Raw genomic sequence first — 17786 nt, forward strand, 5'->3', positions numbered from 1 at the left:
TCCCTGTGGATGACAGCACCCACACTCTCAGCATCTCCACAGGGCCTGTCCTGCTCTTTCCTTCTAGAAAGAGTGCTGTCTGTAATGGGCACTGAAGCCTTATTTTCCAGGTTTTTCTAAATTGCAAAAAAGTATGTACACACAACCTTCCAAGGTGACACCGGTATCTTTGCAGTGAGCTCTGATGTCTCCCTCTGCAGTCTCACCTTCTCTCCATCACCCCCAGAATGCTACGGTAGCACCCCATCATCCTCTTCAGGCCTAGCCTTTCCTACCTCTTCATACTGCTCTCCAAGGATCTGCTGGGCGTCTTGAAGGGCTGAGCCTCAGAGAGACTGGGAGGTCACTGGCCAGGTAGAACCAAGGGTACAGACAGGAAAGGGGGCCCAGCTTCAGTCTGTGGGCTAGTCAAGAGCCCCACACCCTCCAGGACCCCCAGATCAGAGTGGTACGTGCATGCACCTGACACACAAGTCCAAACTAGCTTTCCCCCTCAGGCATGTGCACACACAGACATACCCAGGACCACCACATACACACATGAACACACATAAGGAGACACACTCACATATGGACATATACAGGGGGACACACGTACATACAGGCACACACACATAGAGACACAGGGGGACACACATTCACACAGGGACACAGTCACACAGGGACACACACACATACATAGGGGCACACTCACAGGGATATATACACAGGGACATATACACAAGGACACACACAGGAACACACACAGAGACACATACTCACAGGGATCCACTCACACAGGAACACACACACACAGGGTACACACATACACAGGGATACACACATACATAGTGGGACAACTCACAGGAACAGACACTCATTAGGATATACATACAAGGATACACACACAGGGACACACAGGGACTCGCACATACACAGGGACACATGCTCACAGGACATACACACACGGGGACACACAGAGAGACATACACACTCATGGGGTCACATATTCACAGGGACACAGTCTCTTGGGGACGCACTCATGAGGACTCACAAGCCCCCACCCCTAGGATAGTACTTTTTCATGTCGCTTCTGCAATAAAATTCTTTAATTAAAACATGAATATTTAAAGCAACCTTGAGAGAAATGGTCCCTCTCACCAGAGGCTGAGACAGAGAGATGGAGGAGGAGACAGAGAGACAGGGAGCTGGAGATGGTGCAAGATCAGGGTGGGAGCCAGGGCCTGGCAGTCTCAGAGAGCCAGGCAGGAGGGACAGTTGCTCTAGCCTGAGGAACGCTCGCGGACTCCAACGCGTAACAAGGCCATGTGGCATTTGGACAGGCCCGGTGGGGGCAGGGCCGAAAATGGGCCGCATACTCATGGAGCAGCCTGCTGGCTCCCCAGCTCCACCCCACACTGTTCACCTTGCAAGGAGATGGGTGCCCAAGCCTGCCTGCTCCCAGCAGACAGTAAAGGCAGAGGCCCTGGGTACTGGGCTCAGCAGGCAAGAGCTGTGCATCAGCCACTTATCCTGGCACAGCTTCCTGGTTGAAGGCTTGCCCCACTCCTGGGTCCTCAGCCGAAATGCTCACCAGCCTCTCTGTCGGTAGCCCATCCCTTACAAGCTCTGTGACCCTGACCGCTGCCTTAACATCTCTGGGCCTGATTTCATTTGCCTCATCTGCCGTGCTCACACCTGAGCGCAGACACAGACGGTGAGGACGGGCCCACTGGGGGAGTTATGTAGCATATTTGACGGTGATACTTATCAAGGAAGACAGAGGGAGACAAAGTGCCTCACTGGGCCGGGAAGCATGAGCAGGGTTCCAAGGAGCAGGGCCTGCAAGGAGGCCTGGGGAGGGCAGCCCAGGGTGGGTGTGGCCCTTGCCAAGGTGTGAGCCAGGCAGGGACAGTCACTGTAGGGCCTGCCTCATGACAATGTGATGAGGGAACTCATCCATATGTGGTGCTTCCAGAACCAAGTCGGCACTCAGCGCCAGACCACTGCTGTTGCTACCGAGCTCCTTCCCCTCCCACGGCTAGGAAGCAGCAGAGCCTTCGGGATGCAGGGCACAGGCGCCCAGTCAGAGGCGGTTGGCCCAACCCTAGTCCACCCAAAATCATATGCCAGGGTCTGGTCTGTGAGCTCTAACCTATCTTCCTGCAGACCAGCAGTCTTGCCATTCCAACCTTCCACCACTGTCAAAACCACACAGTTCACTCTGGACACACACACACACACACACACACACACACACACACTCCCATGCTCACGTGCATTCCCATGCATACATGAACACACACAGTCCGCAGCCTTTCGCTTCCCACCCCCCCCCCCTCTCAAAACCACACAGCACTCTCTGTACACACACACACACACACACACACACACACACACACTCCCATGCTCACGTGCATTCCCATGCATACATGAACACACACAGTCACAGATGTACATTAGGCACAATATGCTACACACACCCATGTGCTCACACATGTACACACATAATTTGACATACATGTGCATACACATGTGCATACATGTGCATACACAATGTACCATGAACTTATGCACACACACACATTGGCTCACACAATACTGATGCATGCATACACGAGTATGCGCACATACATGCACAATGAACTGTACACAGTGTACAGCACATCTACCAGGTTTGCACACATAGACGAATGAACATATACATGTACAATATGCTCCACACATGTATACATACATGGTTGCATCCACCATACTTACATGCACAAATACATACATACTACAAGGTGTGTGAGCATACAAACACAGCACACCGAACATGTACATACAAGTATAACACATGTACGCATTCTCATGCATCCATATGCATGCACACACACACCTCCCACCTGCCTCTGGGTGCTACCTGCCAGCATTCTTTCTCAGAATCCTTACACATACCCCAAACTGCCCGAGCCTCTCTGCTCATGTCCGGCCTTGGTCTGCCTCTGCTCCCAGGCCTCGAGTGGTAATACAGGAAGACACTGATGCTTCTTCAGCTGTTTCCTGCATGTTTTGTCCTCACAGAGATCTAGGAAAGATGGTGCCTGACTCTCTTTTAAAGAGAAGGCCTTCAGGGCTGAGAATTGAGGACTTGGCCTAGGAACGTCCCTAAGCCAGGGTAGCTCCAAAGCTCCACGATGGGATTCCAAAGCCATTACTCCAGCCTGGGCCTGTCCTGGTGTAGCAGGGGCCAGAGCTCTGCTTACAAGACACTGCACTATGGACCCGCCTCACACTCATCCTCAGATCCCACTGTGACCACAAGATCTTTCAGCTGCATCTTGCCGCCCTGCTTTCTCTGCCCCTCATGGATGCCCTCGTTTCTGATGGGATCTTGGGGGGCAGGCTCACCTCTCCAGCCTCCAGTCCAACATCCTTTCATCTATCAGCTGTACCATAGGCCCTCCTCTTCTCCCACCCTCTCACCCTGTACCCTGACCAGGCCAACATCAGCCACCTGCCAGGACCCCCAGCCTCCTTTGGTGTTTCCAGTCCAGTGTGGCACTCTTCTGCCCTAAGGGTTACCAAAGCTCTTCTGTTCTCAAGGTCACATAAACACCCCACAGAGAGGCCTGGCTGCTACACACAGCTCTACAGCGGGGTCCCCACATAGTAGGTCCTCAGGAACAGAGTGCAGCCCAACACTTTCTCAGTCCCACAGTCACCTCCGCTTGGCACCCAGACATCCATCACCTCGGCCCTGGAGGTCCAGGCTGTTGGTAGCATTCAGCAGCTCCCAGACCGGTGGCTGCCTTAGGTGGCACTAAAGACAGGCTCCTGCCTAAGGGATGTGATCAAGGGCGCAGACTGAGACAGATCACACCCAGGTTGACGGAGCACCTCTTAGAAGCGTTTTGCAGATGACGGCCCAGGGCAGTTAAGTGATAGGAAGTAGATGGGCAGTGGCAGATCAGGGTACACAGCCAGATCTGCCAGTGACAGCTGGTCCTGTCCTCCCATCCCTAAGCTCACCACGGCCCCATTTCTCCGCTCCTCCAATGTGCACGCCATTCTGCTTCATTCTTCCAGGGTCCCCCATGGGCCCACTCCCATCCCCCCTACACGATGAAACCTGCCCTTGTCAAGGTCACAGTGACCTCCAGCCTGCCCAGCAGAAAGGCTGATCTTAGGCCCCCCTTTCCTGCTGTGGTGATGTGTGAAGGAATCCCTCTGTGGCCTTTGGAGAGGGCCAGCTCAGTCTCAGTTTAACCTGAAGGCAAAGTTCTGACCTGGGGCCTGTCACAAGGCCTTGATTGGAAATGAGCTCCAGGACCTCAGACTTCCTCTCCAACCTGCATGGCCTCCTAGTCCTGGAGATGGAAGTCCCCTGGATGATGCCCTAAGGGCTTCATCTTCCCTCTCTGGCCCTCCTGGCTTCAAGTACCCAGTCCAGCCTCGCTTTGGTCCTATACCAGGCAGGGCAGCTCTGCTTTCTCCCATTCAGATCCCCACATCTCCACTCAGTCAAGCTTCTAGGTCTCAGGTTCAAGTCCTGGACACTCCTACCTCTTCTTTCCTGCACGTCACAGGAGGCAGGACCCACCTCCAGTCACGGGCAGGATGAGTCTGCAGCCCCATGACTGGCCGTCAGCCCCAACCATCCACTTCAGGCCTTGGCCCCTGCTGTCCTTCCATGGAGAACCCATCCTTCATTCCTCCCAGAACTCAGACGAGGTCCCCAGCCCACACAACCTCTCTAGCCTGGGGTAATATCACAGCTCCCCCAGTGGCAGGGCTTTTCGGTACCCTGGCACCACCCAAGGTGGCTACATACAGCGTGTGACTCTCTCCTTCCTGCCAGGTGGCACTTTTGTCCCTGTCCTCAATGCCACATCCCAGTGGCAGCTGTTATAGGCATGCCACACCAAACCCTGAAATCTCGCCATCCCTGCAAGCCTGGCTTGCTCACTCTGATCATGTCCATGCTGCTCCCTGGGGCAACACTGACCCCCAGCTCCAGACCCTAGCCACCACAGCCTCAGGATAGGTCCTGGCTGAGGAAAAGGAAGGGTCTCCGCTAGTGGGGATGGAATCTGCCACCCTTGAGGCAACTGGGCTATTGCTCTTTCCTTCCCTCATTTACTCATGTACCACCCTTTCCTGTCCTAGGAGCAGAGAACCATCAGTAAACGTGAACTCTACACAGGGCCTCAGATGACAAAGGGCTGCCGACGGACCCCCAGCCTTGGGGACTGCACCTTCCACCATGTCCTCACTGTCTCCCCTGTAGAGTTGCCCATGTCTTCTCCCAGCCAGGTACTCACCTGCTGTCCCATGCCCACCCCGGTCCTGGGTCAGGCTGGTGAGACAGTTCTCAGGACCACCAGCCACACCGTCCCTCAAGCAGACGTCCCCGCGGGGCACCAAGGGGCTGGACGCCGGTTCTCCTGCATCACCACCCAGGCAGGCGCAGGGGGTCTGCATGATGCCACAGGGGTGTGAGCTGTGGCTGCCAGCCAGGCAGGCATCCAGCCAGCGGCACAGCATCTGGCAGGCAGCACGGCTGGGGTTACGATTGCCGACGACCAAGTACTCCACTGAGAAGTCGTCGCCAGCGCTGGGAGATCCACCCCTGTGGCCAAGGTCACCGTCTTGGGGTGGCTGTTGGCGCTGCATCTGTAGGAACTGTTTGCTGGCCTGTAGGAAGGCAAGAGGTGCCGAGGGGTCACAGAGCCGCAGCACCTCGTCGAAGCTCTCCACGCCCAGGTAGGTGCGAGTGGACTCGAGGAAGGAGTCGAACTGGTAGGTGCGGACACGGCCAGGGCCACTGCAGGGTGCGGGTGCCTTGGCCACCTTCATGTAGAGTGTGTAGCGCCGAGGGTCTGGGTTGCGCAGGGTCCAAGAACAGCGTGAGATGTTGGCGGGGAACACAGCGGCTGCAGAGAAGTAGCCAAAGAACTTGCCCTGCACCAATGTGGTGCAAGGTTCAGCCCCGGGCCCCGGGTCGGCCCCGGAGGCAGCACGTGCCCTGCGCCCCAGCAGCAGCAGCAGCAGCAGGAGCGGAGCGAGGATCCAGACCGGGCCCGGGGCAGCAGCCTGGCCCCTCATCCTAGCTCGCGGGGCCGCTGGGGTTCCGCGGGCTGGGCAGGCAAGTGCGGGCCAGGCCTTGACATGCCAGGGTCCAGCAGCAGGCAGGGCCTTCCAGGGGTAGGGAACCGGAGGCAGGGGCTTGGCAAAGGCAAGGTGGAGACAGGGCACGGTTTCTGGTGGTGGAGGGGACAGTGAAGTCTCCTAAAATCCAGGCCCCTTGTGCTTGCCTGCAGTCACCTGTTGTAACTGGAAGAGAAAGCAGAGGGGAGGGACAGCATGAGCCCTTGGGGACAGGGGTTCTGAGTCTGCTCAGGGTTTGAGGAGGCAGGTAATTAACAAGTCCAGAAAGGCCCGAGGCTTTGGGCAGTATAGGGGGGCCCTAGTGTCCTCCCAGGCATCTGCTCTGTCCACCTGCCTCTCTGTCCCCACCAGGGGTCCATTCCAGGGATTCTTTCTCTCTCTTCCTGAGCAGGGAGGGCCAGCTGGGCCTCTGGGGTCTCTCTCCCATGCCTGGTTAACCATGGGCTCACACCACCCTTTGGGCTTCCAAGAGTAGAGGCCTGGTTCCCCTAGACCCTCTGGCCCCCAAAGGTAGAGGCCTGGCTTCCTCAGACCGTCTGGACCCCCAAGGGTAGAGATCTGGCTCTCCCATACCTGCTGGCCCCCAAAGGTAGAGGCCTGGCTCCCCTAAACCCTCTCCTCAGTCTTCATTCCCTTCTTCAGTCACCTCCCTCCTTCTGGGAAGAATCTGCCCACCTGACAGGCAGGGAAGTAGACAGGAAAGGAGTGGAGAGAGATCATTATGGACTCCCCTAGGTTCCCAACAGACTCTGCAACTTTCCACAGGCCTGGAGTCCATGCAGGAGGGCCAACAGGGCTCTGGAGGGGAGGGGTTTCAGAGGTGCTGCTGCTGTGACAGCATCCACGGCTGCTTCTTGCCTGGCACAGTCCTGTTGGGGATTGCCCTCCTCATCGCCCACCTGTCTCTACATAACCCCCACCTCTGTGAGGCCCTGCGGCTACCCCATATTTCACAATGAAGCTGGGGCACAGAGTATGTGGCTTCCCCAAGGTCACAGGGAATAGGTAAGAGAACAGAGCCTGAACCCTGGTATTACCACAAACTGATGCCCCCAGGGGACACCTCACAGTTGCAAGAGAGGTCCCTCTCTGACTCCTCAGGGCAAGGACTTGAAGAGCAAGTCTGGGCTCTACATGCTGGGTGCTGCCTATCTCAGACCTGCCTTGTTGAAGAACTCAGTTTCCCTACTGTGCCCAGGACCATTCAGTCCCTCAGTACCTGAGGTAGTAGGAGAGGAGAGGGTCACAGACAGAACCCTTCTCCCTTGCCCACTCAGCCTCTGGGTGCAGACACTGTGGCTGCATGTGCAGCCTGCCCTCCAGGGACTTGTCAGGTCCTGCAGCCTTCCTCTAACTGGCCAGTGTCAGTCACAGCTCACAGCTCTGTATCCCTTCCTGGCATTCCTGCACTGCCTACTAGACAGGAAGCAGACTCCAGGTCCAGCTCCAGCCTGGTACAGGTTCCGAGTTGATAGAAGCCAGGATGCCTGAGACTAGACAGTCTTCACAGAGCCTCAGTTTGCTCCTCTGAAGAATGGGTGGGACCCCAAGTGCTCCCAGCAAGAGGATTAGAGCTGACCCCCAGGGGATTTTAGTCATAGGGGCACAGGATGTAGCCTGGCAGGGAGAGGAAGTGGCTGAGGCTCTGGACCAGGGGAGTGGAGAGGCCCAACAGAGCAGCACCACCACATGCTGTTTTTAAAAAGTCCAAGCCCCCAATCACTACCATCTTACCCTGGTGCCTCCTGGCCCACTTGGAGGCACACTTCATGTCTCTGTCTCCTACCTCTGTCAGTCCTGAGATAGTGTTCTTTAGGGGTGACCTTGAGTGTGATCTCACAGAGTCTTCCTGGCCACCTCCCCATCATGAAACCAGAGAAGCTATGGCCAGGACCCCACCGTCTGCCCCTCAGTATGTGTTCCTGACACCAGCTCCTTGGCAGATCCCACTCCAGGGGTGGACTCTCCCTGATGCCCCATGAGAAGCAGCGGCCAGCCCCAGGCCCAGGGAATGGCAAAGCCTAGAGGAAACTTGTGGCCCAGCCATGCTGCTCCCATCTCCCCCCAGGCATTCTGCCTTTTCCCATTCAGACACCCAGGAGGCCCAGGCAATCCTGAGAGGCCTGACTCTTGGCTGTAGTCACCCCCAAATCTACCACTTTTTACCAGAGGGGCCGGCATAGCCTGATACCAGCACTGGCTCCTGGGCCCTCTCTTCACAGGAGGGACCTAGTTCTGGGGGACCCAGATGTATTAGCCACCATCACCAAATCTGAGGTCAGGCACATAGGCCTCACAGGCCTCTGGCATCCCATCTGGAAAATGGGCATGGCCTGAGGCGGATGCTGAGCTGCCAACCTGGCGGGGCACTGTGGGGCACTCAATGGTGTCCACAGTACATGTGGTCTGTGGTAGAGACACAGGCACGCTAATCTCCATTCTTGGAGGGAACCGGTGCGTGTTGTGCCTCCTGTCACTACAGCAGTGACTCTAAGGGCTCCTGTTGCTGGCCCAGTTCACAAATGGCCACTGAGGTCCACAGAGGAGCCCTGCCCGGCTGTCACCCATGACCACCCTAGGACCCATGAGTGCTAGCTGTCCCTGCTGGCCTGCCTTCTGACACTGGTTAATTCTTGTGGGATGGCAACCTACTCCTTGAGCACTGGCCAGGGACATGGGTCCTCAGTGTCCATCCCAGGGGCAGGAGGTAGCCATGGACCCAGTGGCAGGAATATACCCACAGAACTGTCCCTTGGAAGGGTCACCAGACAGTCCAGGGCTCACTCACAGGGTGAAGGACAGGAGTGGCCACAGAGGAGGCAGGAAGGGAGAAGGGCCCTGACCCGGAGCCAGCCGAGGTAGAGGACAGAAAGGGAACAACTAGCTTGGACATTAAGGACACAGGAAGTCCCAGTGTTGGGGAAAGGGGAAGGGGCAGGTGGGTGAAGCTCAAGTGTCCTCTCAGCAACGAGGAAACCTCAAGGCCTTCCATAAACCACCCATGGTCCTCAGATAGGGTCCCTGGAGTTCTTGTAGGGGGTGCGGGGCCACCAGGGGAGGGAGGTGGTAGGACTGGGTTTTCTGGTGCCCTGCCATCCTTTACATCTTAGACTGGAGCTTGCCATCTCCTGAGCTCTGGAAAAGACCCAGCTGGCCCAGCGGCATCACAGCCAACACAAGAGAGGGCCACAGAAGGCCTGGCTATGTCCTGTTACAGGGTAGGACTGGGCAGAGACCCCGGCATCAGCACACAGGGCCCCTGCCACACCCATTCCGCCCCCAGTGGCCCTTCAGCAGAAGCCTCTACACGTACTTGTCTGGCGCTTCCCACAAGCCCTTTCCATCCTTCTCAGACCAAACAGGCCCCCTAGTACAGAGCTGAGCAGAGGTACTGCCTCCTGGGGCTCTGTGTCCCCAGGCTAGGTGGCAGAGGCTGAGTTGGGCTCAGGCACCTAAGGTTGACACCTTGGAGGGCAGTGCCTAAGTGGGGTGCTGAGGGTAAGCTGTGGTCCAAGTCTCATCTGATACTAGAGGCCTCTGTGACTGCAGGGGGCATGGTGGCAAGGAGAGATGGAGGAGACCCTCGCCAGTAGGGACGGGGTCACAGGCAATGGCATGCACAGTGTGCTTATACACGGTGCAGGAGAGCCCCGGCTCAGAGGTACACACACTGGGCTGTGGGGAGAAGCTGAGCCAGAGTCATGCTACGAAAGGAGGCTCCCACCTGGGCAGCAGGTGTCAGGAGCCCAGAGGAAGAGGAGAGCTGAGTCATAATGCCCCTTCCACAAGGAGTGGTCCTGAATCCACTGTAGCACACAGAGAGACCCTTTGTCCTACTCAGTCAGTGTCCCACCCATCTGCCATAGCTAACGCATAGGCTGTTCCTTGGGAGCATACCTAGTGTCCTCCAGGGCTGGACCAGGCTGCCTGAACCCCACGCCTCCCAAGGCTGCACACTGCACTTCCCCGGAGGATGCTTAGCAGCCCTGGAAACCTCCCCTTGGCCCCAGCTCCCGCCCCAAAGATGTTCTGTTCCAAGCATCAGTCAGGGACCCTGAAGGGAACCATAGCCTGTTCTGTTCCAGGCAGCCCTGGCTAGGTGATTCCTGGCCCACAGAGTTTTGGATCCTCCAGGCTTGAGACTGGCTGGAGAAAGTTCAGGTCTCCTATCCTGGGTGCTGGGAGTTCCTCCAGCTAAGTGTTCTAAACTTGATACAGCCAGTCCTAGCCCTCTCACCAGGTAAAGGAGTGATTGTTTTGGTCCCCGATCCACAGGCCTCTGCCAGCTAGCCTCGAGTTCCCATCTCCAGGCCAGGGAAATTCTAGGCAGCTTCTATGGCCTTCTACCCTCTCTGGTCCCAGGAACAGTGACCAGTTTGGAATGGTGACCAATTAGCACCAAATCCCCCGCAGGCCCCTGCTTCGTCCAGTACCTTCTCCAAAGTCAAATTGCTCCATTTCCAGCAAGTTCTTCCTAGGGTCTGGGAAGCAGCCACTGCTCAACAGAGAAGGTTGGCTAGCCTCTATAGGGCACAGCATCCTCCCAGGACCCTCAAGGAAGCCTCGGGGTGTGAGGTGGGAGCACGGTGTCAGTGGGGAGGCCCAACTGATGGATGACATAGAGGCCTCACCAGGTGTAGCCAAGAGTGGGGATCAGGCAAGGGGAAAGGGACACTGGGGGCCACTTCCTTGAGCGCCACCCTCAGGCAGGAGTAGAATGACCCCTCACTACCCTGGATTCAAGTCATTGGTATTAGTATGCTGTGGGACCTAGCTGACTGCTCCAGGCCACACCCCGGAAAACCTGGGATTCCTATTGAGCTCCACCCCGTCCTGGAGTGTATCCACTCCTGTGCGAAGTCTACACAAGCCCCTATCAGTCCCCATGATTCAGTTCTTCACCACACTCCAGGGAGACCGTGGTTTACTGTCAGTGACCCCTCTCCAGCCTCAGTGTGTCCATCTCTCCTCTTCAAGGCCCTGGGCTAGCTTACATTAACAGATCAACCAAAGGACTGGGCCTCACATCCCCTCCCCACCCCAGGCGGCCAATGGCATCCCAGACACCAGCCACAAAAGCCACTCTGTAGTCCTGCCACCTCCAAACAGTACCCGCCTGTGTCCTAGAAGAGGCTGCGCTGGGGGAAGGGTAGGCACCCTGGGCACTTCCCAGGGGACGGGGGTGGGTGTTCTCCCTGCTCACAGTGCCTGCCCCCCATGGGCCCTCCAGGCCTCAGTTGCCATTTGCAAAGGTGGCCCTGCCATCTGCCTGTGGGGCCCTAGTGAGACCTCTGGTGAGGCCTCTGATGTGGGCCATGGAAAACCTGTGTGAACACCTTAGGGATGGGGCCAGAGGGTGTGGAGAGTCTACTACAAGCCTCCCCAGAGGCATGGAGCCAAGCAGGGGGTGTCTGCAGGGCCAGTGAGGCCCCTTGAGACTCCACCCATAGCAGAGAGGTGGGATGGTTCACAGATCAGAACATCAGCCCCACAGGGGACACTGAGACAGGCTGGGGAGCCACCCAACTCAGCAGGCCTACCAGGCCCAGCCCCAGTGAGTCACTGTCCTCTGTGAGCACAGGGGCCATTCGAGGAACCTGGCTGGAAACCAGGTTGAGTTGCTGGGTGGAGAGAAGGTTAGACAGAAAATGGGGCCACTCTGGCAGTATCTAAGGAGGCCCTGCCTGGTCCTGGGTCTGCTCTAGGCTGCCGCATGCTCTGCCCTGGAGCAGACCACCCTGAGAGTGCAGCATGACTGTCACCTCCACCACAGGGAAGCCCAGCTATGGCCCAAGGTCTCTCAAGGAGACTGTCATCCCTCATCCTACCTGACTGCTTATTGCACCTTGACCCCTGCTTCACCGCACCTCTCCCTGCCTAGTAGCCATCACCATGGCCCTGAAGACACTTCATATGCCCCCACCATCCTGGTCTGTGTCCGCACTGTGCCTTCTGCCTGCTGCTCAGGCCCAAGAGGCCCGAGGGCTTGTCTGAGGCCATGAATGACGGTCAGTGTTCCTGCTAGCAGAGCTCAGGTGTTGGGTAGGGGGAGGAGAGGGAGGCCATCCCTGAGCTGGGACCACTGGCAGGTTTCCTGGATGGCCAGTCCTCCTCAGAAACTGCAGCAAGACTCACCTTCTCAAGAGGGATTGAGGTCAGCCATCCTGAGCCAGTGCTCAGATGGAGGCCTGGGGGGGAGGTTATGGCCTGGAGAGCAGGCTCCTAGCCATCACTAAGGGCAGCTGGGAGGGTTAGAGAGAGTAAGGTTGAGGAAGAGAGGATGTGTCCTGAAGATGGGAGTCAACCACTGATGGACCAGGATGGGTGTGCCCAGTGGCATGAGGTATATATGAGTATATATGAGGGTACATGTGGGCAATGTGTGTTTACTCTGTGGGTTACAAGTGTGTGAACGTGCCCATGTGAGAGTGCTGTGTGTGCAGTGTGCATGTGTGAGTGTACAGTGTGGTGTGCACATGGCAATGTGCTTGAGGCATTGTAAGTGCAAACGCGTAAACATGATATGCAGAACATGGTGGCCAATGTGAGTGTGCAAAGAGCACAGGTGTGCACGTCTGTGGTGTGTAGGAGCAAGGCTGTGGCCATAGGGACCTGTATGCAGTGGTGACAGGAGGATGCTTCAAGACCCACAAGCATGGTGACTCTGCATGGGGGGGCGGAGTCTCGGGCTGGTGGTGGGGGCAGGAACACGTGGAAATCAGAGAGGGAACAGGCTTAGGGGACCCATCTCCCCAGCACTGAACCCATTCTTTTCCACTCAGGTTCTTAAATGTTCACAAGTTCCCAGAGGCCCATGCCATCAAGCCTGGTCTTTGACATCTACACTGCGCACTCTGCATGGTAAGACATCACTGTGCCAACAAGCAGGGTGAGATTCCATACTGGTATGTATGGGTGCTGGGGTCCGGGAAGGGGGACATGGATGTCAGAGGTAGGTCTGAGACTTTGTGCCCCTCCCTCAGTACCCCTACATCTGAGCTTGTCAAGGTAAGTCACCAGGGCCCAGGCTGCCCCCACACAGCCTGGAAATCTGGAGGGCCGTGTCTTGGGGGCACTTTAACACCCGCCTAGAATCATTACTCTCAAAAATAGCTGGCAGCTGCAACAAGGGCCTTGATTTTCTACTTGGACCCTTCTCATGGCCTAGTCCTGCCTAGGGTTCCCTAGAGTTTCCTAGAATCCTCCTGACTAGATCAGAATGTTAGTATTCTGACAAGGACAAGACAGCTCGGGATCAGCTGTCTGCAGGTTCCTCTTCAGGGAGGCACCAGCAGCTACAGGCAGTGTGACAAGGTAGAGGGAGGCCCCTCAGCACCCTTGACCTAACACAAATGCGTAGACCTCCAGACCTCCAAGAGTAGGGAGATCAATAGTAGACAGGTTGGGGACTGGGACCGTGGTGTGGAGGGGGCTGAAGAGTGACAATGTGGAGCAATGGTGGGGTGTGCTGGTGGGTGGTCATGAGATGAAGGGGGCTAAGGGATTGGTGTGCTTGGGCTGGCACATGTCCTCGTGAGCCTGTGGTGGGCAGCGGCATGTGAAGCCTCAGTGTCTCTGTGGGAAATTCGCCTGGCCGTGAGTGTGTGTGTGTGTGTGCGCGCATGTGCGCATGTGTGTATGCCACACACTGGGATGTGGGCCGCCTTGAGGCACATTAGCCTGGGAACTCTTCTTCCTGCATGACAAACTTGCATGAGCCCTACCTGTGTGGTGTAGCTGGGGGTGTGGCAGTGCCATACAACAGTGCGTGCATTTTGCCTCCTGATCCGTAATCCTTGGGACCCTCTGCCCCGAGGGCTGCTCACCACCCTTTTGGCATGTCCATCAGACCAAGTCATCAATCCCGTCTATGACCTTCAGGTGCCTCCCAGCTTCCAAAGCACAGGTGGAAGCCTTTAGGTTTCGCCCCTCACCCCACCTGCACTCACATGCCTTCTGGCCTTTGCACAACCCCTCGCTCAGTCTAGTCACCCCTTACTCCTGCTGTGGACCCCAATTTAGTTCTGCTTCCTTTTGGGGGAGCTACCTCTCTGGGCTACCGCAGCCCTTGGGCACTTGTTAGGCCTCTACCGGATATTCCTAGTAGCCCAGCACTTCAGAGAGGTAGACATATGTAGCCAGCACCCCCACCTTTGGAGGGTACTGCTTCCTCTGTGTGGTATGTGCATGGGGCACCCCGAAATCACAGCTCTGTGCCATGGTGCAACTGCCCCGGGTACTGAGGGTGGTTTTCAGGCATGAGGGGGTTAACAGAACTCCCCAGGTCTAGACTTCCTGGGGGAGTGCCATAGCCCCCCCTCAAGGCAGGGGGGCACACATACACATGCCCTGCCATGGTGGACAGTGAAACATGCTTTGACTAGGTCTTGTGATACCACCCACATCTATGTGGAAGGTTGCATGCCTGCACACACACACATGCTCACAGTCTGTAGACTGACCCCCACACACGTGCATGCAGTGACACACATGTACACGTGCCCACAAACCCGCCTGTGTACTGCACACCCAGGCCAGGCGAGTCTGGGGAAGACATGGTGGTGCCTGCTTAGTCTGAAGCACCAGATGCGTCACTGGCTCTGGCTGCAGGAGCCAAGGGACGAGAGACGGCGGCTGGGGGCTGCCCAAGATGGGGCCTGGAGCGCGGGGCCCTCTCCCGGTCGTCCGCAGCAGCGCGCCCGGCCCTCCCGCCCTCCACCACCGCAGCCCGGCGCCGGTCGCCTGGGCCTGGAGCGCGCAGAGCACCCGGGGAACGGACCGCGAGTCCCGGGACCCGCTGTGGGCTGCAGATCTGGGCCAGGCGGGCGGCCAGGAGACAAGGGCGCCCCTAGAAGCCGCCCAGGCCCCTGCGGCGCGCCGGGCCCTGCTTGGGGCTCGCTGCTCCCTGGCCTAACCGCTGTGTCCTCAGGCGCAGAGCTGCCTCCAAGCCGGCGGGCCCGGACACCGCAGACCCTGCAAGCTGCGGGCCCGGAACGTCGGATCCCAGGATGCGCGCGCGGAGCCGGGGCTGCAACGGCTCCCGGAGCATAATGCGCATCCCCATTTCGCGGTCGCAGCCACCGAGGCCCAAGAGCCTATGAGCCAAGGAAGGGACCTGGAGGGCTCAGCAACTTGGCGGCGTCCCCTCCGCGGCTCAAGGTCCAGAGGAGTGCGGCGCCAAGCCCAAGGAGACGAAATCGCCTCCTTGCCGCCCCCGCTCTGGACCGAGGCGGGGACGTGCGTCCTTCTCTCGGATCCGAGGGAGAGAACGACCCGCTCGCGCTCCCAGCGCATCACGGTCCACAGCCGCGCGCCGGCCTGGCGCATCCCTGGGCCTCGGGGCTCTACCCTAGCCTCCCGGGCTCCGGAGCTACCCCGCCGCTTTCCAGTCCCCAGATCCTGGCGCAACAAGTCTGAAAGCAGTGCCGAGCACCAGCGAGCAAAACGAGAGGGAGGGCGCCGGGCCCCGCGCCGGCGCTCGGGGATCCCGGATCGCGCGCGCTGTGCCGGCCTCGCGGGACCAGGCGCGGGCGGCTGGCTTGCGGGACTGACTCCGCGGGCTACCCACACCCCCTTCCGAGGCTGGGAATATGCGCGGGCGGAGGCGGTCCCAGGAGCTCTTGCCTCCGCCTTCGCCTGCTTGACCTTGCTTGGGTACCCAAAACCAGACCCCACAGCACCCAGACGGTCTGGGCGCGGAGTTTCCTGGCCTCCTGCGGTCGGGGGTGGGGTGGGGGGCAACTTCCTGCTCGACCTCCCTGGCTGCTCCCACTGTTGTGGGGATCGCGGGGAAATGGAGGCTTGGAGGTTCTGGGAGACGTTCCCTTCGCTTTCCCAACCCCAAATACGAGGTACCGCCTGTCAGATAATGAAAAAGGCCCCCAGCCTCTCTCTCCTCTCTCCCCACGCCTTCCCCTGCAGGTTTGGGCCCCTGCGGTGGCTCTCACTAGGAAGGGGCGTGTGTTTGTGACTCCAGGGGAGGACACCGAGGGTCTCCTTGGGTTCTCAGGGTGGAGGAGACGCGCAAACCCCTCTCAACCCCCTCCTCAACACACACGCCAAGCGGCTCTTCTGGGGCGGGAGTGCGCGCCCCCTCCCCACCCACAAGCCTTCATGCCTTTAACTCCTAGGGAGTTGCCGCCCAGGAATCTGAGCCCCAGGGACCAGGGACCTTAGAGGGAAAGGGCGCTGAAGGAGTGGGATAGGGCTGGTTCGGTCCTAGCCCCGGTCGGCGCGCTCCAAGAAACTTGGAAACCCAAAATAAAAGTGGAAAAGCTAAGGTGCCCAGCAGGCCTAAGCCTAGGATGCCAGGCTGGTGCAGCCCTCTGGGGTGCCTGGGAGTGACCAAGCAGGAGCAGCCGCGGCCAGGCGGAGGGACCCGAGCTCAGAGCCGCAGCCTCCGACCAGCCCTCGCGCCACCTCGCTTCGCGGCGATTCTCCTATCCGGAGGCCAGAGGTGCTCTCTACCCTGTCCAAAGGGCCTCGGGGACTAGGGGGAGAGGGCTCCCGGCCGGCTCCCGAGCCCCCAGTCTCCCAGGAGGGGGCGGGGGCCAGGCTGCTTCCTCGAGGCAGTGGCACGCAGCTTGGTAAGAGCGCAGCGGCAGTGGAGGCCCGTGGCCTCTGCCCACCCACCCGAGAAACCGACCCGGGAGTGCTCGGCGCCCAGCCTTGCTGCTTCAGGAGGAGAGGGCAGCGGGCCGACCCAAAGTTCAGGGCAGCTTATTAGCGCCGCTTGTCCAACCGAATAGAAAGGAACACCAGGAGGGAACGAGCGAGGGCGTTTGCGCGTGTCAGTGGTGATGGTGGGGGCACGAGGATAGCCCTTCTCCCGGATATGGGGATGAACCTCCTGGGGGCTCCTCTGCCGTTGTCGGGGTCTGTAGGTGAGGGCTGTGAGAGGGAGTCTGGGGGCTCCTCTGCCCGCCTCCGGCTTTGTGCGTGGGGGGGGGGGGATTTACCCGGGCCTTTAGCCGGGCCCTACAATGTATGTCAGGAGCTCTGGGTATGATCAGCGAATGGGGGACACATTGGGTTATGTCTCGAAAGCCTCCTTGGGCTGGTTGTAGGGAGCCAGGCGGGGCTCCTTTAGACCCCTGCCAGCGTCTATGTGTCGGGGCACCTCGGGAACGCCTTCCCTAGCGTCCCCCGGGTCTGTGCCTGTGATGGAGAAGGGGTCCTTTCCCGGCCCAGCCTGCCAGACTCGCCGGGCAGTGTATGGGGTCGATGAGGGGGAGGTGAGCACCACCAAGAAGCCTCTCCCACGTCCAGGGCACCCCCTCCTCAGCCTGCCCAATGCGGGCGCGCAGGGACCTGCCAGATTCCGTCGCCGCGGCTGGAGGAGGAAGGGGGCTGGGGAGGGGGTTGTTCAAACTCCCGAGTTCGAGCCCAAACCAGGGAGCTGCGAGGCCCCAAACCGAGAAGTTGGGAAGTCCGGGCGGCGATCCTTCCCCCGACCCCCTCCCTGCGCCAGGCTCCCCCTCCCGCCGCGCCCCCAGCCCCCGCCGGAGCCTTCCTTACCTTCCCTGCAGCGGCGGCCCCGCCGGTGAGGACTTGATCCGGCGAGTTGCAAAGCCCCGGGGGCTCCCGGTGTCGCCAGCGGCCGAGCCGGGGCTCCAGCCGCCGCCGCTCCCGACCCGCACCCGGCCCCGCCGAGA

The 17786-nt window shown here is 58.9% G+C and overlaps 1 protein-coding gene across 5 annotated transcripts in view; it reads right to left on the reverse strand.

Moving 5' to 3' along the window:
* Adgrb1 (adhesion G protein-coupled receptor B1) overlaps nucleotides 1–17780 on the reverse strand; it is a 71038-nt gene extending 53258 nt beyond the window's left edge. For all 5 annotated transcript variants that reach the window (XM_008851043.2, XM_008851044.2, XM_008851046.2 and 2 more), the window contains exons 1-2: nucleotides 17650–17780; nucleotides 5286–6297 (exon numbers count right to left, since the gene is read on the reverse strand). In XM_008851043.2, the coding sequence (XP_008849265.1) occupies nucleotides 5286–6069 (784 nt within the window). In that variant the 5' untranslated portion in view covers nucleotides 6070–6297; nucleotides 17650–17780. The remainder of the gene's footprint in view (nucleotides 1–5285; nucleotides 6298–17649) is intronic.
* Between the last annotated feature and the right edge of the window lie 6 nt (nucleotides 17781–17786).

This window comes from Nannospalax galili, unplaced genomic scaffold (assembly GCF_000622305.1).
Source record: "Nannospalax galili isolate Female #2095 unplaced genomic scaffold, S.galili_v1.0 scaffold525, whole genome shotgun sequence".
NCBI classification, from domain to species: Eukaryota; Metazoa; Chordata; class Mammalia; order Rodentia; family Spalacidae; genus Nannospalax; species Nannospalax galili.